General features: G+C 37.9%; 2 protein-coding genes across 5 annotated transcripts in view; one reads left to right on the forward strand and one right to left on the reverse strand.

The window, feature by feature from the left end:
- TXNDC16 (thioredoxin domain containing 16) overlaps positions 1 to 1,484 on the reverse strand; it is a 137,173-nt gene extending 135,689 nt beyond the window's left edge. For 3 of the 4 annotated variants that reach the window (XM_047862816.1, XM_047862814.1, XM_047862815.1), the window contains exon 1: positions 1,230 to 1,484. The gene's annotated coding sequence lies outside the window, so the exon portion shown is untranslated. The remainder of the gene's footprint in view (positions 1 to 1,229) is intronic. The other variant, XM_047862817.1, reaches the window with a different exon arrangement.
- A 617-nt stretch (positions 1,485 to 2,101) lies between these two features.
- GPR137C (G protein-coupled receptor 137C) overlaps positions 2,102 to 25,443 on the forward strand; it is a 63,099-nt gene continuing 39,757 nt past the window's right edge. Inside the window, exon 1 of the mRNA XM_047863638.1 lies at positions 2,102 to 2,515. Coding sequence (XP_047719594.1) covers positions 2,102 to 2,515 — 414 coding nt within the window. The remainder of the gene's footprint in view (positions 2,516 to 25,443) is intronic.

A 25,443-nucleotide genomic window follows, 5' to 3' on the forward strand; every position in this document is an offset into this window, starting at 1 on the left:
GTGATGAGTGCCTAAAATCACCAAACTCTGAGTTCATGCTTAATTTACGCACTTACGCACATAACTGCTTAACTCACTTTAACTCACTGCTGCCATAAGCACTCTGTCGCAATTCAAAAAGAACTGTGTGAGTGCCCTAACCACATTCTCGGAGGTATCTTGTAAATTCCAATAAACATGAGATCCTTCTCTAAAGTGTGGATGTTGGATTAGACCTATTAATTTCTTTCAACAAGTTGTACACTACTCTAGGCTGCAATGAACAGCCTGCTCAGCTGACTGCTCCGCTGCATCTGAGGGATCCACATAAGTGTGCCAGGCCTGAACGTCTATCACAGTCTGTCCTATAAAGAATCCAAAACACACCAGTATCTGGCGCCTGGGTGAACCACTGTCCCAGAATCTGTAGTACAAGACGGACTTTAAAGTTCCCTGAAGATCACTTAGCTTGGAAAGAGGGTAGCAACACTCCTCTTGCACAAAACATTAGGACAAAGTATGGTGAGTTAGGGCAGGCAGAGTTGGTGGAACCAGTACATGGAGCAGTGTCTTTCACAGGGATACTGAATCTGTGATGTGCCACTCATTCTAAGGAAAATACATCATTTTGTGTCACTTTGCTCATTTTATTACCAAACACAAGAAAGAAAAAAAAAAAAAGTCAGCAATGTCATGTCAGTCCAATACAGGTTGGAAGTTCCCTCACTTATTTGCACTCTTGGAGGCCCAAGAGTAGCGCCACCGTCCACCGAAAACAGGACTAAGGTTTGAAGGAATACGTGTGGAATTTAAGGAGTACAAACTATTCTACTTCTTCCTAGACAGTACGTTCATCAACGACTTACAGTTCTCTTTCTGCCTTTTTTCTCTAAACTTATGCCCAGAGCATCCTTCCAAATTCTAACTTTCAAAGACCCACATTCCCCCTACTCACTTGTCGCTTGGACCTCCATCTCATCCTAATACCCCTCTTCCTTTAAGAGACATTTGCCGAGGAAATTTTTTGCTTCAAGCTTCATTTCACCCTTCTCATTCCATCCTCTCTCCCCACAAAGGGGTCATGTTTTTCTCGCCGCTTATGCAGGGGGAAAAAAGAAGAAAGCAAAGCGGCCCTCAGAAGGATCCGGGCGAGGCCCCTTCTAAGCCAAACTCCAGAACTCGATGGTGCGGCCCATCCGTGCTGGCGGAAACCACAGCCCCTCGATTGAGGGACCAGCGCTACCACTTACCTGCGGAGACGTGCGGGCCAGACCTACCCGGAAGGACCCGGACTGTTCCCGCAGCCAACAGTTGCCGCCACGTGAAGGAAAGGCAGAAGGCGGCGCCGTGCCCCTCTGGCGGGCAGCGGCTAACCGATGCGCCCACCTACTAGATAGAGCGCAGCACTCAAGCCCTTCACACTTACTGCCACCACCGCACGGAGGGGTCGACCTGCAAAGCAAAAAAACCCAAAAAAACAAACAAAAAAAAGAACCCCCAAGGCTCCTCCCTCTCCTCGTGCTCCCTACGTGCGGCCTCTCCAACCAATGGGAAGCGCAGGGGGCGGAGCGAAAGCCGCCCCAGGTGACAGGCGACTACCGAGTCCTCCCGCCGGCGCGAGCTGGCAGTGTAGTTGCCGGGCCAATCGGCAGTGTGGGTGGGGAGTGGAGGGGAGGGAGAAGGCGAGGAAAGTGGGTATCCAATCAGATCTCAGAGCCTTCGAGCGACGGGTCCTGTGGCCCGTGGCCTTCCGAGTGCAGCGCGCAGGGGGCGTGCCCACCTGGGCCAATCGGCGCGAGCCCACGGTGCGGAGCGAGCGCCTCAAATGCTCGGGTTTCTCAGCTGATTGTCTCCAGCCGAGAGTTGTTTTTTGCAGCTACCGAGCGGAGCCGCAGCAGGAGGAGCCGAGACCCCCGGAGGGGAGGGGGCGGGCGGGGAGAGGAGGCGGGGTCCGGAAAACCGCGGCTGCTCTGCGCGGGGCTCCGGGTCCTGTCACGGCGCTTCCTGGGGTTGGAGGTTGGGGTGGGTGGGGGGTAAGGGGGAAATCCTTCTCCCCCTCGACGGCGGCTCCGAGTCCGGCCTCTTCCTTCCCGCGCTCTCTCGCCCGCTCCCCAGCCCCCTCATGAGGGTGCCTGTGCCGGGTCCGGCGGCCGGCCGCGAGCCCTCGACGCCCGGAGGCGGAGGCGCCGTCGCTGCCGCCTCAGGCGCCGCGGTGCCGGGCTCGGTGCAGTTGGCGCTGAGCATCCTGCACGCCCTGCTCTACGCCGCGCTCTTCGCCTTTGCCTACCTGCAGCTGTGGCGGCTGCTCCTCTATCGGGAGCGGCGGCTGAGTTACCAGAGCCTCTGCCTCTTCCTCTGTCTCCTGTGGGCAGCGCTCAGGACCACCCTCTTCTCCGCCGCCTTCTCGCTCAGCGGCTCCCTGCCCCTGCTCCGGCCGCCCGCTCACCTGCACTTCTTCCCCCACTGGCTGCTCTACTGCTTCCCCTCCTGTCTCCAGTTCTCCACGCTCTGTCTCCTCAACCTCTACCTGGCGGAGGTAAGGCGGGAGGACGGGCATGCGGGGCCGGGCGGGTGAGCGGGGCCGCTACGATCAACTCGGGCTGAGGGCCGGGGGGAGGGGGGATCGGACAGTGAGAGGCGGACCCGAGAGCAGCTTGGGGAAACTGAGGCACGCCTGGAGTGTGCGCCAGTGTTCTCGCCCTAAACTTAAGAAGCGGATTGACTCGGTTGCTCAGAGGCTGGCGGGGTTGAGTGAGTGAGAGTGTGGGTTCCGACAACTTGAAACAGGACAACCCTTTGTTCGGTGTTTTGGCCCTCCGAGGTAAGGTGTTGGCGGCACCAACAAAGTGGCATCGCAAGAAGTAGCGGCCCCGGTAGCTCCGCCAAAGCTGGACTGTGTTGAGAGAGGTTGGATGCTGAGGTAGCAGCAGCTCTGCTGAAGCTGGACTGCTGCCAGCCATTACGTCACCAGGCAGAGCTGTTCCTCTGCTATTGTTGCTGCGTTTCTTTTATTAGAAGCTTATATTCCCTCCTGCATCTCCTTTCCTGTGGCTCGATAAGCCTCACACAAATTCCGTTCGATAAGTTCCCCAGCAGGGTTAATGATCGATAACCGATGCCGAGGGTCGGTATAAAGACCTCCGTAGCGCTCTTAATGTTGGCCCCACTTGCTCCATGCTTTGGCTATATATCCTACCTCTTGTAGCCTAGTGGTTTATTTAGAGCTAATTAAGATAGAAAATACGAGCTTAACCTATGACTGTTGCGGAAACAAACCACTAAACTGTTTTTGCAATAACTTAATAGCTGGAACCTAATCACACCCCCTTTCTCTTTTATGGGGAATTGCTGGTTGGATTGCATTGTTCTGCAGCGCTTAGGTATTTGACCCATTTCAAACAGGTTTGAGAGTGGAAGGTTGTCAATCATGTGTGTCAGCTAGTGGAATTTAAGCCACAGAATTTTGAGAATTGCCCAAAAACTCTCCCTTCCCCTCCCCCACAAAAAAAAAAAAAAAGATTGAGGAGGGGTGGAAACAAGGTGACATCATATGCTTAATACTGACTAATATAGAACAATATTGGTCTATGCAGCTAATCCTCTCAAAGGCTTTTGGAGGTGATGAGAATTAACATAGTTCTGTGCAAAAGTAAAAAAAAAAAAATTTGAGGCAGATTGTTTATATTCCCTGTGTAAACCAACTCTTTTCTCCCATAATAGATGGGGAAGTAGAATGCATAATTTTAAAATTACAGTCATAACTTCAGCTTTTTACCACACTGAAAACAACAGTTGAAAATAAGAAACAAAACTAATTTAACTTGAATTCTTTTCCTTCCCCACCCTTTGGAAGTCCAAGCAATATAATGACAAAACCGAAACAGTAAAAAGCAAAAGTAAAAAGCATGGGTAATCATAAATCACATAATCATGCCATAGTCATGTCACTTATTTGATGATGTTCTCATCTTCTAGTTGTTGTTTAAGCTTCTGTTTTAACACTTCTGTCCTTTATAGTTAAATCGATACATTGTGTTCTTCCTGACACCATTTCTGATACAATACCAGAGACCTCTCATTTGTTTTACTCTAGCTTCAGATATAATTTACCTGAAAGAGACTAGCAATTCTTATGCCATGGTCATCAGATAATTTGTTTTTCCCCTATACATTTGGACCTATAAAATCATGTTAATAATTCACTGTAAAAATATTAGGCATTTCATAAAGTAGCCAAATACTCATTTTTTTTTTTTACCTTTTTTTACCTTTTTAGATATAAGATATGCTACAAAGGGCATAAATCTTAAGTGTACAGCTAGGTGAAATTTTATGTATGCCTACACTCGTGTTACCACCACCCAGACTAAGACAGACGGCATTTCTGGTGCCCCAGAAGATTCCCTTGTGCCCTCTCCCAGTCATACCTCTCACCTTGAGGTAATCACAGAGTGGCTAAATACTATCACAATAGTAAAAGCGTCTATAGTTAAGTTCAAAATTATGAAAGTATGCTTCTACAGCATAAACTGCATCATATCTAGATTGGGTTTTCATACTTTTAGTTGCTGATGTTCCAAGCTAAATGAGGAAGAATTAAAAGTCTAAAAGTCTTGTTAAGGGAATCTTTTGTTTGTGTGATGTACTTTTCAAAAAGCAGTAAAACACAATAAACCAAGACACTGTAATTCAGAAAGAAGATAGATCAAAGCTTTTTCCTTTTGGAGTGTCTCCTAAAATTATAGATTGTCTATGCTTCTCTTTTTATAATGAAATTAACAAATTTAAGACACATAACTGTACTTAAAAAAACAAATTTTCAACTGAGAAAGATATCTTGACCAAAAACCATTTCCTTATTCATTAGAAAAAAATCCAGAGGAATCTGTATTTAAAAGAGAATTTGAATTTACATTATTAGAAGTACACTTTCAATTGATCCTTCTGAATTAATGAAGCTTTGTCAGTGAGTTCTTGGTATTGTAGAAGGATGGTAGGGAAAGCCTATGTAGTGGCAAATAACAAAACGTAACTGACATTTGATTTTTTTTTTTTTTTTACCAAAAGATCCTATACCTGTTTGAATAGTTGTACTTCTTGATTACCAAATCACTCTCTTTGCTGTCATTAAATGCCAATTTCATCTTACTGTCAACCTCTTTAAAGCACTTGTTGCATACGTTTCTCACTGATTAAAAACATTCTAACTTTAAGGACAAAGAACCATGGAGCAATATAAAAATAAAGTTAGAAAAACAACCATTACTACTTTGAATGCATTTTGGTGGTTCGTCTAAAACTCATTCAGTTTTGAAAAAGTTAAAACTACCTAAATCACTCTTTCTTTTGTTGACTACACTTGAGTGGAATTGAGATAAGGACAAGTAGCCCTTTTGAAATAACTAGACTTTTCAACTTAACCTCCTGGAAGCAGATAGTTGGGGAAAAAAAAAAAACTGTACACTAATCTAAAAACACCTACTAAACTTTTTCTGGCATGATCAGTAGAACAGGTACTTTACCAAAGAAAGGTTCACACTCCTGCACTTTTACCAGGGAAGACTTTAGTCTTTAAAATAGATTATCTGATAAAAAGATGCTACCTACCACTGGAACAAGTAAAAGCACTTAAGACGAGAGTTGATAGTATACTATCTTTGGAGTATTGTTATATACCCCAGAATCAACGAGTTCATCTTCAAGGCCCATGTTAACATTTTTTTTTCTTGCAGTTTTGTAACATGATTGCCAGTTGCTTAATTGGGATAAAATATGGTGACCTAATCACAATGCCAAAACAACCAGGAAAATTAAATTTAGGAAAATTAAACTCCTACAATCATGGATGCTCTCATTGTGCCTGACAATGAATACATTCTTCCAAATACCGATGATAGGTCAAATAGTGTGTAGTTAAACTTACATGTACTAGGGTGTCGTTATAATGTTTTGTGATTTCTCACAAAAGCATTCCACCACCAAAAATGGAAATTCTTTAAGGATAAGTTACTTTATTATATTTTTATCTCATGGCAGCTAGAACAATGGTGAATATATTATTGAATAACAATCTGGAAAAGGCCAAATCTAGAAAATATTTAGCCATCTAAAAGTTGGACATTAACTTCATTTTGGTGAACATTTGAAGTAAATTATTTATGTACTTTCTAAGGTCTTTATGTTTTCTACTGAAAAGCTTGCCTATGGTATGAATGCCAAGATTCTTTTGGATTATTGTGACATAACTAGATAAAAGTTCATTTTGGTTACCACAGGTAAAATATTAGTAATGAAACCACTTTAATATATCTGAGTTTTGCTTAGCAATACTATTTTTATATCATGGTAAATGGCACATAGTAATTAGGACTTTGCTAATTTGGTTTCAACAAAATCTATTAAATAGAAAAGTCTGTAAAACAAGTCTCACATCATGAGTCAGTTACTATTTGCTGGAAATAGTGGTTTTAGTTCAATGTTGGATTTTGTAACATTTGTCTTCACAACCCCCATGATACAGGTAGATACAAGCAGGGTGTGATTTTTCCAAGGTTAAATGGCTATGCATCAGATGTAAAGCTACCATATAGCCAAAGGCTATAAAGTCTTATCAAGTGATTGATCCTTATAATATATTCTGATGGTCACCACCAACTTTTCATTATTTAGTACTTTACTATTTGCTTTCCCACTTTCCCCCATTTCAAACCTTTGCCCTCTCCAACAAACTCTTTCTTCCCCCTTCATTCTCAACATATGACCCTCAGCTCCTAGTTTATAGAAGTAGAAACCAGGGCCATCTGGCTGAACAAAGATTCAGAAAAATACCTTAAAATGCTGCAGAGAGTATTCAGTCTTTTTCAAAGAAGTGAAGAAATTCCTCAGAGGTAAAAAACAAAAAAACAAAAACAAAAACAAAAACAAACAAAAAAAACACGCACAGAGTGAATGCAGAATGTTAAAGTAACACACAGATGTTTGCCTTGGGGTTGGAGGTGGTTATTAGCTGCTTCCTGCTGGCCTAAAGCTTGGATGTTACTTTTATGTGTTGGGGGTCTGGGAAGGTGACATTGGAGGCAATACCTTGTGATGAAGTCTAATCAGAGACTTCATTCCCTCCAACTTAATCCCAGAATTCTCAAAGTGTATATCTTCAGTGAATGGACTATGAAAAATAAGCATTTTGTCAAAGGTTGATGATGGGCTTTGTGCCTCTCTCTGCCTCGGTCTTGGGTGATGGAGGTACAAATTGGGAAAGAAAAGTCTTTACCGAGAATGCATGGCAAATTTATTCTCACACGAGTTCACACCACTTCTGTCAACTTGGAGAAAAAAATAAAACCCAAACTGAAAATGTAGTTTATTGGTATGCTGGCTTGGTAGTAACCTCAAGAACCTGGAAGGAGCACATGCAAATCATTTGTTGACGAGTATACTTTAAAGTTTTTTTTTAATGTTTATTTTTCAGAAAGAGAGAGCACGTGCAGGTAGAGGAGGGGCAGAGAGACAGGGAGATATAGAATCCAAAGCAGGCTCCAGGCTCTGAGCTGTCAGCACAGAGCCTGATGCAGGGCTTGAACTCAGGAACTGAACTGAGAGGTCATGACCTGAGCCAAAGTCGGACACTTAACTGACTGATCCACCCAGGTGCCCCTTGAGAAGTATACCTTAAACCCAGAATCCTAACAGATAAAATTTCACAGAACATAAGCATAAGATGAAAAATTACACTACAGAATCTACACTACCAAGATTAAAAATGTTAGAATTATCAAATACATAACAAAATTTTTATGTGAATTAAGAAAGTAAAAAGTATTGATATATGACTTTAAAACTTTAGGCACATTTGGAAATCATTTTTAAATTAAAAATATTAAAATTAAAAACTGGAATGAATGGTTAAACAACAGATTAAACAAAGCAATTAGTGAAGATCTGAAAGTAAGATAACCCAGAATATAGCTCAGAAAAATAAAAAATCATAACTATGAACAGGGATTAAGGGAGAATGAAAATAGAATGAACAGCTCCATTATATGTCTAATTGGAATTTCAGAGAAATTCTTCAAAAGAATAAAGACTTAGAATTTGCCCAAATTAATGAAAGACAGCAAGTTTCTGATTATGAAATCCCCCCTGTCAGCCTGCTCATGCTTTCTCTCTCTCAAAAATAAACATTTAGAAAAGATTTTAAAAGTATGATACAGAAATCTTGGAGCTGAAAACACAAAATCTGATGTGAAAATTCATTTGAGGGTTCATCAGCAGACTAGATCAAACAGAAGAAAGGATAATGAACTCAAAGACAAGTCATTGGAAATAATTCAGTCAGAAGAGCAAAAATAGAATGAGAAAGAATGAACAAAGCTAAAGAGACTTGTAGTACACCATCAAACAGACCAGTATATGCATTGAGTCCTAGATGGGAAAGAGACAGAGAAAGGACCAGAAGGCTTATTCAAAGAAATAATGGCTGAAAACTTCCCAAATCTGGAGTAGGAAATGGACATCCAGATCCAAGAAGCCAGAAGATTATTAAAAAAGAGGAATCCAAAGAAAGACAAATTATAATCAAGTTGTCAAAAGCCAAAATTATTTTTAAAAACAGAAGAATAGAGCCTTTTCACTTACAAGGGAATCCCTATAGGACTGTTAACAGATTTTTCAACAGATATCTTGCAGGCCAGAAAAAGTGGGATGATCTAAAGTGCTGAGAGAAAAATAACTGCCAACAAAGAATAATATTTACTTTGTAAAAATATCCTTCAAAAATGGGAAAATAATGACTTTTCCAGATAAACAAAAGCTGAAGGAGTTCATCAACTGCCTTACAAAATACATACCTGCCTTGCAAAATAATGCCAAAGAGAATTCTTCAAGTTAAAACAAAAGGATGGTAAAAAGCCACATAATAGCATAGTTATGAAACTCATGTAAAGATAAATACATAGACAAATATAGAATTGTATTATTGTAATGGTGGCGATTAAATCACTTTTAATTCCAGTATAAATGTTAAGGAAAAATGATTATAAAAATGTTAAAAGATACACAAAGTGGTACAACAAAAAAATGTTAAGGGGGAGAAGTTAAAGTATAGAGTTTTTGTATACAGTTGAACTTAAGTTATTATCAGCTTAAACTGTTATATTTTTTGTACACCCCAAGGTAACTACTCACACATACCTGTAGAAGTTATACAATAGTAAAAGGGAAAGGAATCAAAGCTTATCAATACAAAAAAAAATCAACAAATCACAAAGGAGAATAGCAAATGATGAAAAGACAGACCAAAGAATAACAAGACTAAGAAAAATATCAACAAAATGGCAATAGTAAATCCTTAGTTATTAATAATTACTTTAAATGTAAATGGTTTTAAACTCCCCAATCAAATCATTTAGAGTTAACTGAGTTGAAAATAATAATATAAGACCCAACTATATACTGTCTACAAGAAACTTACTTCAGATTTAAGAATACATATAGACTGAAAGCAAATACTAACAGAACTGAAGGAAGAAATAGACAGTAATAGCATAAGAGTAAGAGACTTCAATACCCCATTTTTAATAATGGATAGAATATCCAGACAGAAGTTCAAAAAGGAAACAAAGCACTTGAGTAACACTATACACCAAATGAAACTAACAGACATACGCAGAACATTTCACCCAACAGCAGCAGAATACACACTCTTCTCAAGCACATATGGATCTTTCCCCAGGGTAGATGACATGTTAAATCACAAAATAGGTCTTCACAAATTTGACAAGACTGAAACCAAGTTTTTTTTTTTCTGACCACAATGAAATGAAAATTAAAAAGCAATTGCAGAAGTAAAATTGGAAAATTCACAACTTTGGAAATTAACACACTCTTGAACAGCCATTGGGTCAAAGAAGAAATAAAAAAGGAAATTAGAAAATATCTCATGACAGGGGCTTCTGGGTGGCTTAGTCGGTTAAGTGTCCAACTTTGGCTCAGGTCATGATCTCACAGTTCATGAATTCGAGCCCCACATCAGGCTCTGTGTTGACAGCCTGGAGCCTGCTTCAGATTCTGTGTCTCCCCCTCTCTCTGTTCCTCCTCTGCTCGCTCATTCTCTCTCAAAAGTAAATAAAGATTTAAAAAAAAATTTTAATATCTCATAAGAAAGGAAAATACAACATACCCACACTTATGTGAACAAAAGTAGCACTAAGAAGTCTGTAGTGATAAATGACTACATTAACAAAGAACAAAGATCTCATATGAACAATCTAAACCTACAACTCAAGGAGCTAGAAAAAGAACCCACTAAGCCCAAAGTTAGTGGAAGGAAGGAAATAGCAATGATCAGAGTAGCAATAAATGACATAGAGAATAGAAAACTACAGAAAAAAAAAAAACAGTGAAATTTAGAAAAAAAGAAAAGAAAATTATAAGTGAAAGAAGAGACTTTACAACTGATGCCACAGAAATAAAAAGTCTGAAAAGACCTATACCTAGTATGGAGAGCGAATCAGTAATCAAAAACCTACCAACAGAGCAAAGTTTAGATTCGGATGGCTTCACTGGAGAATTCTACCAAACATTTAAAAAATTCATGACAGTTTTTCTTACACACTCCCTCCAAAAATTGAAAAGAACATTTCCTGGGGTGCCTGGGTGGGTCAGTCAGTTAAGCATCTGACTTCAGCTCAGGTCATTATCAGTTCATGCGTTTGACCCCCACATCGGGCTCTGAGCTGTCAGCACTGTGGGATTCTGTGTCTTCCTCTCTCTGCCCCTCTACTGCTCATGCTGTGTCTCTCTTTCTCCCAAAAATAAATAAATATGAAAAGAAATTTTAAAAATAAAACATTTCCTAACTCATTTTATAGGGCCAACATCACCCTGATACCAAACCCAGCCAAAGACAATACATGAAATCTACAGGCCAATATTCAGATAAATATAGATGTCAAAATCCTCAAGAAAATATGAGTAAATTGAATCCAAGAGCACAGTAAAAGGATCATACACCAAGTTGGATTTGTCTCTGGGATGCAAGAATGGTTCAACATAGAAAAATCAATTAATGCAGTACACCATATTAACAGAATAAAGGATAAAGTTATGTGATTGTTTCAATAGATACAGAAAAGCATTTGACAAAATTTAACATTCTTTCATGATAAAAACTCTCAACAAAGTAGGAATAAAAGAAAATTACCTCAACATAATAAAGGGCATATATGAAAAGCTATAAGTAACATCATTTTAATACGTCTTGAAATATGGCCTAATTTTCCTTTTGGTTTCTTTTTTAACCCAATGGTTGTTCAAGAACGTGTTGTTAAATTTCCACATAGTCGTGAATTTTCCATTTTTACTTCTGTTTTTGAAAAATATAAGGAACATAAAAATTTAAATATATTAAATGTAAGGGCATACAAACAGTGATCATTCATGGAATAAAATTTCCAACAAGAGGATACACTTTTTATTAAGGAACAGTTTTAGAAATTGAGCACATACTAGAGCATGAAAGCAACATTAACAAATTAGAGACAGTGACGAAGTGATTGAGAGTATATCTCAATACCAGCTGTGCCTATGTCCCTTCTCCATAAATGGGTAATAATAATGCCCATCCCATAGGGTTGTTATGAGGACTAAATGATACCAAATTCAGAAAAAGTAATTATGGGGGCACCTGGGTGGCTCAGTCAGTTAAGTGTAAGATTTCAGATCAGGTCATGATCTCATGGTTCATAAATTCGAGCCCCACATTGGGCTCTCTGCTGCCAGTGCAGAGCCCACTTCGGATCTTCTGTCCCCCTCCCTCTCTCTACCCCTACCCCACTTGTGTTCTCTCTCTCTCAAAAATAAACATCTAAAAATTTTTTGTTAAAAATAAAGGAAAGAGGCACCTAGGTGGCTCAGTTAAGCATCCAACTTCAGCTCAGATCATGATCTCACGGTCAGTGGGTTTGAGCCCCATGTCAGGCTCTGTGCTGACGGCTCAGAGCCTGGAACCTCTTCAGATTCTGTGTCTCCCTCTCTGTCTGCCCCTCTCTTGCTCATGTTCTCTCTCTCTCTCTCAAAAATATATAAACATTTAAAAAATAAATAAAGGAAAAAGTAATTATGAAAAATAACAGCAAATATTAGCAAATCAAATCCAAAACTATGCATAAAAGATAACACATCCTGACCAAATTTTTTTATCCCAAGAATGCAACATTGATTTAACATTCAAAAATCAACATAATAAGGGCGCCTAGGTGGCTCAGTCGAGTAAGCAGCCGACTTTGGCTCAGGTCATGATCTCATGGTTCTTGAGTTTGAACCTGGTGTTGGTCTCTGTGCTGACAGCTCAGAGCCTGGAGCCTGCTTCAGATTCTCTGTCTCCCTCTCTCTCTGCCCCTCCCCCCACTCATACTCTGTCTCTATCAAGAATGAATAAATGTTAAAAAATTTTTTTTAAATCAACATAATAAACCTTATTGACAATGTAAAGGAGAAAATCATATCCTCTCAATAAATGCAGAAAAAGGATTTGACAAAATTCAACAATCATGATTTTTTAAAAAATCAACTTTTAGCAAAATATGGTAAAGAAGAGAAATTCCTCAATATAGCAAAGAACATTTATAAAAAATTTATAGCCAACATTATACTTAATAATGAAAGATTACTTCCATGGCTGGCTGGCTCAGTTGGTAGACCATGTGACTCTTGATTTCAGGGTCATGGATTCAAGCCCCACATTGGGTATAAAGATTACTTGAAAGGGAGAAAGAGAAAGAGGGAGGAAGGAAGGAAGGAAAGGAAAGGAAGAAAGAAAGAAAGAAAGAAAGAAAGAAAGAAAGAAAAGAAAGAAGAATTGGAAGGAGAGAAATAAAATTGTCTCCATTGTAGGAGAGAGAGAGGAAGAAAGAGGAAGAAAGAAAGATACATTACTCCCTAGGACAAGAAGATACTTCACTTCTTATCATGGCCATTGTGCTAGAGGCCCTAGACATTGCAGTAAGGTAAGAAAAAAAAAAGACTTAAAAATTACAAAGAAAGAAAACCAAGAACCACCCCCCCCAAATAACCCAATTAAAAATGGGCAGAAGACATGAACAGACATTTCTGAAAAAAAGATACCCATGAAAAGATGCTCAACATCACTAATCATCAAGGAAATGCAAATCAAAACCATAATGAGATATCACTTCACACCTGTCAGAATGGCTAAAATCAACAACAAAAGAAATGCCAAATGCTGGCGAGGATGTGGAGAAAAAGAAAAACTTGTGCACTGTTGGTGGGAATGCAAAGTGGTGCAGCCATGTGGAAAACGGTATGGAGGTTCCTCAAAAAATTTAAAATAGAACTACCATACCATATAATTCTATCCTGGGTATTTACCCCCCAAAAACAAAAAAATACTGGGTATTTATCTAAAGAATATGAAAGAATACAAAAACCCTAGTTTGAAAAGATATATTCACCCCTATGTTTATTGCAGCATTATTTATAATAGCCAAGACATGGAAACAGCCCAAGTGTCTATCAATTGATGAATGGATAAAGTAGATGTGGTATAAGTATATACAATGGAATATTACTCAGCCATAAAAATCAATGAAATCTTGCCATTTGCAACAACATGAATGGATCTAAAGGGTATAATGCTAAGTGAAATAAGTCAGAAAACATGCCATATAATTTCACTCATACATGGAATTTAAGAAACATTTGTAGGTAATATGATTGTTTACGTACAAAATCCTAATAAATCAACAAAAAATTGTTGTAGCTAATAAGTGAATTTAAGAAGCTTGCATGATATGACTATATTTTATATACTAGCAGAAAACAATTAGAAAATGAAATAAAAATAGTGCACCACAAATTAAAATACTTAGAAATATATGTCATAATAGATGTGCAAGTCTTCTACAATGAAAAGAAGACAACTACTGAGAGAAATTAAAGAAGCCCTAAGTAAATGGTAAAGTGGACCCTGGAAAACTCATTAAGATGTCATTTGTCCCCCAAATTCACCTATACATTCAATGCAATCCTCATTAAAATCTCAGGATTTTTTGGTAGTAATTGCCATGATTATTTAAAAATGTAGTGGAAAGGGGTCCTGGGTAGCTCAGGCAACTGAACACCTAGCTCTTGGTTTCTACTCAGGTCATGATCTCACAATTCATGTGTTTGAGTCCCCACGCTGGGCTTTGAACTGGCAGTGCATGTCCTTCTTGGGGTTCTCTCTCCCTCTCTTGGCCCTTCCCCGTCTCTCTCTCTCTCTCTCTCTCTCCCCCTTTCTCTCTCTCAAAATAAATAATACTTTTAAAATAAATGAATAAAATAAAATAAAAATGTATATGGAAATACAAAGGACTTAAAATAGCTGAAATAATTATGAAAAAGAATGAAGTTGGAGAATCATACTACCTGATTTTAAGATTTATTATAAAGTTACAGTAATCAAGACATTGTAATAATGGGAAAAAATAGACATGTAGGTCAATGAGGCAGAATAAATCCAGAATTAGGCTCATACATATGTAGTTAATTGATTTTTTTTTTACAAAGATGTGAAGGTAATTTAGGGAGGAAATGAATGCTATTTTTAAACAATGGTGCTGAAATAACTGGTTGTCCATATTGAAAAAACTGAATATTGATTCTTACCTCACACCACACACAGAAATCTATTTGACATGGATTATAAGCCTAAATATAAAAGCTAAAACTTGTGGAAGAAAAAAAAAGAAAATCTTCATTGCCTTGAAGGAGACAAAGATTTCTTAGGAAACAAAAACATGAACCAAAATCGACAAATAAGACTTTATAAAAATTAAACTTGTTTGCAAGGCAGATAAGGAAAAGGCAAGTTACAGACTGGGAGAAAATATATCTGACAACAAACTTGTATCCAGAATATATGAAGATCTCTTACAGCTCAATTATAATAAAATTCAATAAGAAACACATGAAAAAATACTCAAAATAATTAGTCAGGAAAATGAAAACTAAAACCACAATGAGATGCCACTAAATATAGTAGAAAGACTAAAATTAAAAACACTGACTATACCAATATTGGCAAAAATGGAGATTAATTGGAATGCATGCACTGATGATAGGAACATAAAGTTTTACAACCACTTTGGAAAACGGCAGTTTCTAAAAAGGAAAACAAACTTGTCATAAACCTAGTCATTATAGTCCTAGATTCCCAAAATAAATGAAAGCATATGTCCGTACAAAAACTTGAATATGAATGTTCACAGCAACTTTATCAAACTGAAATTAACGTAGATTTCCAACAAAACCAGAGATAAACAAATGTGGTATATCCATACAAAGGAGTACTACTCAGCAGTAAAAGGAGGAACGAGCCATTAATAGACAAAACAACATGAATGAATCTAAATATTGGTAGGCAGAATGAAAGAATCCAGACAAAAATGAACTCACACTATATTACATTTATATTAAATTTTAGAAAATCCAAACTAGGGTTGCCTGGGTGGCTCAGTCGGTTAAGCATTCGACTTCAGCTCAGGTCATGATCTCACAGTTTGGAGGTTCAAGCTCTGCATCAGCCTCTGTGTTGATAGCTCAGAGCCTGGAGTCTGCTTCAGATTCTGTGTCTCCCTCTTTCCCTGCCCCCCCCCCCAAAATGAACATAATAATTTAAAAAATAAAATTCAAACTAACCTATAGTCATAGAAACTGGATCACCAGTTGCTTGAAGCCTGAGGCAGAAGGGAGGATGTACAACAGAGGTATAGGATGAAATGGAGAGGGTGTGGAAATATTCTATATTTGATTGTTTTGGTGGTATATGTATGCATAACAAAACTCACCAAATTGTGCACCCTAAATACATGCAGTATGTTGTACATATATTATTCCTCAATGAAATTGACCCCCCTCAAAAAAAAAAACCCTCAACCCAGTAAAGAATTCTGCTTGCAATTTATTCCAAGAATAAAATCTAAAGTGGGGAAGAAATGTAAAAAGTGCAGCCCCATCATGTACCAGTTCTACATAGCTTCGTAAAGTTACTTCGGTAAATTATTTAACTTCTCAGTACCTATTTTCCCATTTATAAAAATAACAATAGTACCTACCTCATAGAATCATTGTGGCAACTAAATTACATAATTCATGTAAAATCTTCAGAGTGGCTCCTGGCATATATGTTGATTATTAGCTATTAATACTAAATTTCAAAGAATTGGAATTCCATAGACCATATTCTGTCACCACCAAAACATTGTTTGAATTCAGCAGCAAAAATAATGTGTGAAATTTTATTTGGTAAAACTTCAAACACATATGAACACATAGATAAGGGAAAGAATCACAATGGAATTTAGAAAATACTTAGAACATGAACTTAGAACTTAGAACTAAAAATATTACATAACAGAACTTGAATGAAGCAGCTAAGTTGGCATGCAAGAACCAAATCTAGAACTTTAAATGTTTACATCAGAAGAGAACCTAAAATTTAACAAGCTAAGCATCCAATTTTTGTTAGAAAAAGGAAAATAGAATAAGCCCAAAGGAAACAAGCAAAAGGAAATGAATGTAGAGATTAATAAAATTAATCTGAAAACAGACAAGAAAGAGGCTTAACAAAGCCAAAAGCTACCCCCTACCTTTCTTCACATCAGCTTCTTCAGGGATGACCATGCACGTGCTCACCATCTTCTTCAGCCATGCGAATGTGTCTTTGCCCCATCACTCTGCCAAAATAGCTGTTACCTTAAGATCCACAGTGAACTTCATGTCAACAAGTTCATTACACATTTTTCAGTCCTCACCCAAGTTAATCACTCAGCATCAAATGACCATATTTTTCTTTCTAACACTTACACTGCATAGCACTTTTGCTAGCACACTGTTCTGGATTCTTTTTTTTTTTTTTTTTTTTTTAACTACCTCACTAGCTGCTGTTCAATCTCTGCCTTGCCAACAGAGGTTCACGTTTCTTAAGACCTGAGCCTTGGGCCCCTGTTCTTCCCAAGTGATCACATCCACACTCATGGCATCATGCCACCTAAAAGCAAATGACTCATACAAATCATACATCTTCTAACATCTCTTAACATTCTAACATTCACTTCTCTCCACCCACAACAGCTGGTACAAGCTACAACCATTTATTGCACGTCTATGGCAGTTAGCCTTCTAATTACTGTGTATGTATCCTCTGGTTGCCACCATTCCATTCTGCACATTGTTGCCAGTTACCTTTTTCAACGTTTATTTATTTTTGGGACAGAGAGAGACAGAGCATGAATGGGGGAGGGGCAGAGAGAGGGAGACACAGAATCGGAAACAGGCTCCAGGCTCTGAACCATCAGCCCAGAGCCTGACGCGGGGCTCGAACTCACGAACCGCGAGATTGTGACCTGGCTGAAGTCGGACGCTTAACCGACTGCGCCACCCAGGCGCCAGTTACCTTTTTAAACAAAAATCTAATTTATTATAAAAGTCCCACCCCCAGATTCCTCCATTGGCTCTGATCACTCTTAGAATAAAGACAAATTCTCTCGTACATGTTAGAAGACACTTCATGGTTCCAACCTCATTTTATACTGTGTTCCTCCTTATTCCTCATCATGCCAGCCACACTTAGCATTCTTTCAGTCCTTTGTACTTGCCATCTCCCTTATACCACAGAACCTTTCTATGTTCTTTTCCCTCTTCTTAGAATGTTTTTTTTCCTTTGCTTAGTTAACTCTTAGCTCCAAGGTAACATTTCTTCAGGAAAGCCTTCATTCAACTATCCAACCAGATTAGATTCCAAAATTATAGACTCTCAGAGCATTATGCTCCTTTCCTTCATATCATTTGCACATTTGTGATTTTATATTTGTGTGATTTATTTGTGAGAGCTTACTGGACTGTAAGCATTATTGGAATAAGGACCAGTCTATTCTTGCTGTATCCCTAGCACCTAACTTAACACCTGGCATGTAATTGGTGTTTAATAAATATTTATTGAATGGATAAGTCCCTTGTTCACCATATCTTAAATATTCTGGGGTGAAGGAATCCCTGAATATATAGTTTCACAGCAGAACTTTCTCCATTCATTTTTCATTTTTCCCCTTCTTTTTCCAATTATCTACCTCCTCCCCTCAAAAAGAATGTTTGCTTTAAACAGGGATCTCAAACTCAAATGCCCAGAGAGCCCTGGACACTCCATTTGAGAGATAACAGGGAGTGGTAAGTGACTGTTGTCAACTAGAAAGCACATATCTAAAGAGGACAGCCACATTAATTCAGTTCCAGCTGCGAGCTGGCATTGCCAAATCATCTGATTTTTCATGAGAAGTCAGAAGTTTGGATTTTTTTAAATGGGAAATCTTTTTAAATAATGACAGGAGGGGGGGAAGGAAAAAAAAAAAGAGGTTAGAGTGGGAGAGAGCCAAAGCATAAGAGACTCTTAAAAACTGAGAACAAACTGAGGGTTGATGAGGGGTGGGAGGGAGGGGGGGTGGGGTGGGTGATGGGTATTGAGGAGGGCACCTTTTGGGATGAGCATTGGGTGTTGTATGGAAACCAATTTGACAATAAACTTCATATATTGAAAAAAAATAATGACAGGATATTGGAAGTATTGTTCCGAATACCATAGGCTAACACTGGATAAGCCAAACAAAACGTTTTGTGGGTCAAACTCAACCCATGGGCTACTAATTTGTATTTTCTCTTCCCTATTTTACTTCTGTGTTATCTTGCTTAAAGGAATAAAACAGATCAACACAATCTTGTCTTTATAATTTCCATATAACAAAGCTAAATTACATTTAATACCCATTAAATGAACTCTGAGTAAGGTACACCTTAACTTAAGGGAAATTTATGGTGTCCTAAGTCTTACCAAATATAAAGCACTACATATCACATGACAAACCATCAATGTCGGCCTCCCTCCACTATACTACATATTGTTTAGGTCAGCCACTATTGTACCTATATTTTGAAGGAAATTTTGCATGGGCTTAGGCATCTAGTACTGTAATATATGTGATCAATGCAATGATTCAGATAGTTGAGCAAATTAACGGAGTTTAAAAGAAATGTTTCTTTCTCTCTGTCTCCACAAATAAAATCAGAATCTCTAACTCAAAAGTAGAATTTCTCATCTAATTTGTTTTAAATAAAGAGAAACTATTGTAAATTAAGTGTCCTTGTTATCTTTTAATTTTAACTTTGTTAAGACTTCTGTTTAAAGTAGTATAACTTTAGTATCCCTGAACTGGAAGTCTGGTAATCTGAATTCTAGTCCAAATTCTGTTTTATTTGGCTAATTGATATTTGCCAAATCATTACTTTTCTGGGCCATTTATTTAATTTGTAAAGAGGTTAGTCTCCGTGATATCCAAGATACCTTTAATCCTAATAGCCTGACACTAATAAAGTAATCTAGAATTTGAGGGTTTAAAAAAAGAAAAACTTCTGGGGCCCCTGGGTGGCTCAGTTGGTTAAGTGTCTGACCTCGGCTCAGCTCATGATCTCACAGTTCGTGGGTTCGAGCCCCACGTCAGGCTCTGTTCTGACAGCTAGGAGCCTGAAGCCTGCTTCAGATTCTGTGTCTCCCCCTCTCTCTACCCCTTCCCCACTCACGTTCTCTGTCTCTCTCTCAAAAATAAAATAAAAACATTAAAAAAGGGAAAAAAAGAAAAACTTCTTACTATATGACCTAGTTCTGAGATTTAATACAGTGTGAATTGTGAGTTCTGTGAGTTGTGAATACACTGTGAATTCTATCTCTGAGATATGAATGCCAATTTTAAAAGTTACACATATTATGTTAAAACTAATCAAAGTTTGTTTAGGACATAAATACATAAATATTTAGGATCATCTGCTTTCTAAGATAAGGGGTAGCTGGATACTTCAAATCTTTATAACTTTTTAAAAAATTCAATTATAGCAGCCATTTTTCCTTAAGATAATGATCACACTCTAGAATTTTTTTTTCAGCTTTAGTCTGAGGATAAAAATGCTCGAGTAATATTTTCTTAAACTTTTTTGCTTTTTCCTCACTGAGGAAAAGCAGTACTTAATTGTATAGTACTTTATTCAACTGCTGATGGAAACACTTGGGCTAATTTAAGGTGATACACTGTACTCGAGGGAACTTTTCCGTCATACCATGGAATTAAAAGGTTTTTAAGCTAATGTAATTATGTTACATTCAAACTGATTTTGTTCAAACTGTTACTGTTTTTAAGAAACCAGGATAAAAAGTAAGCAGTGTTCCTTTTGCTTCTTCCTTCCCTGGGATATTCTATTACTTCTTTTGATATATTCTGCCCATTTTTTTCTCCACCATTATCAGTCAGACCAATATTCTCCAATGAATCTGGCTCTCTTTCTCTATCTTCACAAAAAGCAATTCTGCTATCTTCCTGGTTCAAAAAGCATGAAAGGCTTTGTGAAAAATCAGTAATATACAATGGGAGATTTAGTGTTAGAAAAACCTTTTTAAAGGATAAAACAGTTTCAGCACAAATTCGATTTAAATTGGTTTCCTAAGGAGTCTAAAACCATGAGTGGGACTCAGATCAGAAATAAATTCTGGGGGCCTGGGCGGCCTAGCCAGTTGAGTGTCCGACTTTGGCTCAGGTCATGATCTCCCGGTTTGTGAGTTCAAGCCCCACATCAGGGTCTCTGATGTCAGTGCAGAGCCCTCTTGGGATCCTTTGTTCCCCACTCTCTCTGCCTGTCTCTCTCTCTCTCTCTTTCTCTCTATGTGTCAAAAATAAATAATAAACGTTTTTTTAAATAAAAAAATGTATATTCCTTGACATAAAATGTTAAATTATCTTCAAAAACTGTCCATACTAAGCTAATGAAGAGGCCATAGTAATCTATTATGTTTTAGAGTGATTTTCAATAATGAAAGCTCATAAATTTTTCTTCTCATAAAATTAATACTTCATTCCTAGAAAAATTTATTTATGATTTAAAAAAATACTTCTGGTTAAGTAAAGGGTATGGTAAAGGTACTTAATAGCATGCAAAATAACACAAAATGAAGGTGTTAAACTGCTTTAGGTCATTATATTTTACTAAATTTGGTTTCTGAATATATTTTTCCTGGACATGTTAATTCTTCAAATCGTGAACAACTAATAAGCAGTTGCTGTGACATACAGATGACACCACTATTAATAAAGCAGCATTTGTCATCTTAAAAATTAGGGAATTAACTTCAACTATATACCATCAAAGATCTAAATGTGTGAATATATCAAAGAAAACCAGGATTCATATGAGCCTTGAATTAGGAGTCAGGACATCTGGATTTTAATTCTTTCAATTTCCTATGTGTTCTTGGACAATGCATTTAATCTCTAAAACTCAGCTTTGTTATTTGTAAAATTAAGTTATTTAATTAAATCTCTAAGGTTTCTCTTAGTCCAGGAGAGACCAGTGATAAGCTCAAGTTGTCCTCTCCCAGCAGAGTCTTACACATAACATTTATTCTCCTAGCAACAATACGTGGCACCTATGAAGTATTGTAACCAGGAGAGCTTGCCTAAGACACGGTATCCAGAGTTTTTATTGGGGGACGGTGATGTAGGAATGGGGTGTCTTTGGGGCTGACCTTTGTTTCTTAATCTCCAGCCTTCTCAAAGGTCAGATTGATACCACATGGCTCAGGGCTTCCACCATAAATCACATCATTAGCATAGACAATTTTTTGTGACCCAAGCCTCCAGGTAAACAAAGACACATGCAAAACTTTGAAATTATCTTCCAAGAGCCAGGGAAGGGCCAGATCTTTCCTTGAAATGTGCAGAGTTTAGGCAGCTCAGGCCTGCCGGGTTAATCCTTCACTGTATATCTTGTTTCAGTGAAGTAATCCATTAGTACCTCCTTGAGAAAGGGTGCTTGATAAGCAATTTTTTGAGGCTTTTCATGTATGAAATATTTTTATTCTACTGTCATACTTGATTGATAGTTTAGGCAGCTATAGAATTCTAGGTTAGAGATAATTTTCCCTAAGGATTTTTAAAGTATTGCTCCACTTCTAGTGTTGTTATTAAAGTTTGAAAGCCATTCTGATTCTTGATCCTTTATATGTGACTTGTTTTTTTCTTTCCTGAAAACCATTAGATTTTTCTTTGACCCTAGTGTTCAGAGAGGATGTCTCTTCATATGAGTCTGCTTTCTATCCATTTTGATGGGTATTGAACAGACCCTTTCAATTTAGTCACATGTATCCTTTAGGGAAACATTCTTTCATTATTCAATGATTTTTCTCTCCTTTGTTTCTGTTCTCTCTTTCTGGAACTCCTAACATTTGGATGTTGGACCTCCAAGACAGATTCTTTTCTTACCTCTTCTCCCTTATTTTGCCTCTGTCTTTTTACTCTACTTTTTTGAGGTGATTTCCTCAACTTCCAGCCCTTCTCTTTTTCACTTCCACAAACATGTTTAATTTCTATGAGCTTTTTTATTCTCTGAATTTTTTATTAACAGAATCTTTTTTTTCATGAGTGCAGTATCTTATCATTCTATTAACATAGGATTTTTTGTTTAGGTTTTTTTTCTTTCTGTATAATTTTCTTTTTCCTATGTTTGTTTTGATCTCCATCTTTCATTAAAAACTTTTAGGCTATCTGGTTATCCTTGGGTGTCTTCCTAATTAAGAATGGAAGTTCTAAACGTGGGTGAGACATGTACACATTGTAGGGTGATCTGGCTGGTCAACTGGCTATGAAACCACTGATGCTAGTAAATTTAGGTCTTTTGGGATGATCAGATTGTTCTTGGTGAAAAAATACTGTAATCCTTTGACAATAGAGGTCTAGTTTACAGCACTTTGAGAACCTAATTGGGGAAAAAGTTAAGGGATGGAAGAATCCCTATACTTGGTATTCATCATTAAACTCTCTTTTTAGCATGATGCCAAACTACCAACTGTGACTGCCATCTAACTTTCCAGGCCAGGGTAGTCTCTCCAGAAAGTAAACACCCAGTCAGGATGATTAAGGGGCATTTGCCCAGGGGATAGACTAGTAAAGAGATTTAAGCATTTAACTGCTCTTAAATAGCTTTTATCTGTCTCTGTTTTAGCTACTTCCACATCTCAGTTTCAGTGGTATTTGGTTTTCTTGGTTCCTATATCTTTTGGAGATTGTGAAATGTGTAGTAGGTTGGTCCTCAACCCTCCTCACCACTGTCATGGGATTCATCTTTCTTGGATAATCACACATTGTGTTGAGAATTTCCAAGACTACCCTCAGCCTCGATTATTTGCTAGAAGGACTCACAGTTATAATACTCATGGTTATAGTTTATTACAGTGAAAGGATAGCATAACATCAGCAAAGGGAAAAGACACATGGAGTAAGGTCCAGAGGAAACCAGGCACAAGCTTCCAAGAGTCCTCTCCCGGAGGAATCACAGGATATACTTAGTTCTTTCTGTAAAGAGATGTGACAACACATATGAAATGTTACTTACCAAGGAAGCTTAATAGAAATTCAGTGCTAAAGTATTTTATTGGGATTGAAACAGGTAAGCACTCTGCCAAAGACATACCAAAATTCCAGACTCCCAGAAGGAAAGCAGATGTTGAGTATAAATCATATTGTTTGCACAAACAGTTTAGGCTCAATGAAACACCCTTATCATGTAGGGAATGTTGGGAATCCTCCTGAAATCCAAGTCCCAAATACCAGCCAAGGAGAAACCTTACAAGTAGGCTTTTTTAAATTAACAGCCTCAAGCACACTATGTTAAATTTTCTGCACACACATCCATCTGCTTTCTAGCTTCTCAATTTTTGTTTTTGTATCCTTTCCCATTCTACTCAAACTTGGGAGTTAATGCCTTTTTTTCATGTTTATTTATTTATTTTTGAGAGAGAATGGGGGAGGGTCAGAGAAAGAGGAAGACAGAATCTGAGGCAGGCTCCACGTTGTTAGTGCAGAACCTGTGGGGCTCCAACTCAGGAACCGTGAGATCATGACTTGAGCCAAAGTCGGATGCTTAACCAACTGAACAACCCAGATGCCTGGGGTTTATGCCTTTTAAGAAAATTCCTTTACTATTGTTTTAGTGGAGTTTCATTTGACAACAAAATTAGATATGTATGTTCAATATTAACCTGGAACTTTATTTGATTATAAATCAAAACTCCCCAGTTTGATTGTAAAACGTCATTTTTAAGCAACTTGAAAGAAAACAGATGAAGCAGAGAGAAAAAACTTGTTTTAAAGTTTTTATTTTAGGGGAACTTGGGTGGCTTAGTTGATTGCACATCTGACTCTTGATGTCAGCTCAGGTCATGATCCCAGGATTGTGGGATCAAGCCCCGCATCAAGCTCTACACTGAGAGTGTGGAGCCTGCTTGGGATTCTCTCCCCCCCCACCCTCTCTGCTCCCCTCCTGCTCATGCTGTCTCTCTCTCTCTCAAAATAAATAAGTAAACATTTAAAAACTAAAGTTTTTATTTTAATTCCAGTTAGTTAACATAAAGTGTTATATTAGTTGCAGGTGTACAATATAGCAATTCAACAATTCCATATATCACCTGGTGCTCATCTTGACAAGTGCACTCCATAATCCCCATCACCTATTTAACCCATCCTCCCATCCACCTCCCCTCTGGTAACTATCAGTCTGTTCTCTATAAATCCATTTCTTCATTTTTATCCCTTTGCTCTTTTCTTTTTCTTAAATTCCACATATGAGCGAAATCGTATATTTGTCTTTCTCTGACTGACTTATTTTGCCTAGCATTATACTCTCTAGTTCCATCCATATCATTGCAAATGGCAAGATTTCATTCCTTTTTGTAGCTGGATAATATTCCATTGTATATATATACCACATCTTCTTTGTCCGTTCATCAATTGATAGACACTTGGGCTGCTTTCATAGTTTGGCTATTGTAGATAATGCTGCAGTGAACATAGGGGTACATGTATCTTTACAAATCATTGTTTTTGTATTCTTTGATAAATACCAGTCATGCAAGTACTAGATCTAGTATATTTCTATTTTTTAACTTTTTGACTCTCTCTGCCCTCCCCCACTCACACTCTGTCTCTCTCTAGCAAAAATAAATAAACATAAAAAATTAAAAAAAAAAAGTATTATCCACTCACTCAACGTCCATGTGAGTGGGGCACTGCTGATTTGGGAGTATACCAGACAGCAGCTGCTTAAGCATGGGGACACCGAGTCATGAAGCTTGTGCCTTATCGGGGATGGATTACTGGTGCTCTTGAAACGTTTTTTAAAAACTATGTGTGCTAATGTAATAGATTCTGAAATTTACTGGGATAATTTGTATTCCTTTTCTTGCAACTTAATGCCAAAACTTCTTCATGTGCCTTAAATACATTATACCCTCCCCTTTAATAAATATTTTTAGCTAAATTACATTGTGTCTTTAATAAAATATTTTAAGCAATTGTGGAAATAATTGAAGAACCTCCA

Source organism: Prionailurus viverrinus, chromosome B3 (genome assembly GCF_022837055.1).
Source record: "Prionailurus viverrinus isolate Anna chromosome B3, UM_Priviv_1.0, whole genome shotgun sequence".
In the NCBI taxonomy this organism is placed as follows: Eukaryota; Metazoa; Chordata; class Mammalia; order Carnivora; family Felidae; genus Prionailurus; species Prionailurus viverrinus.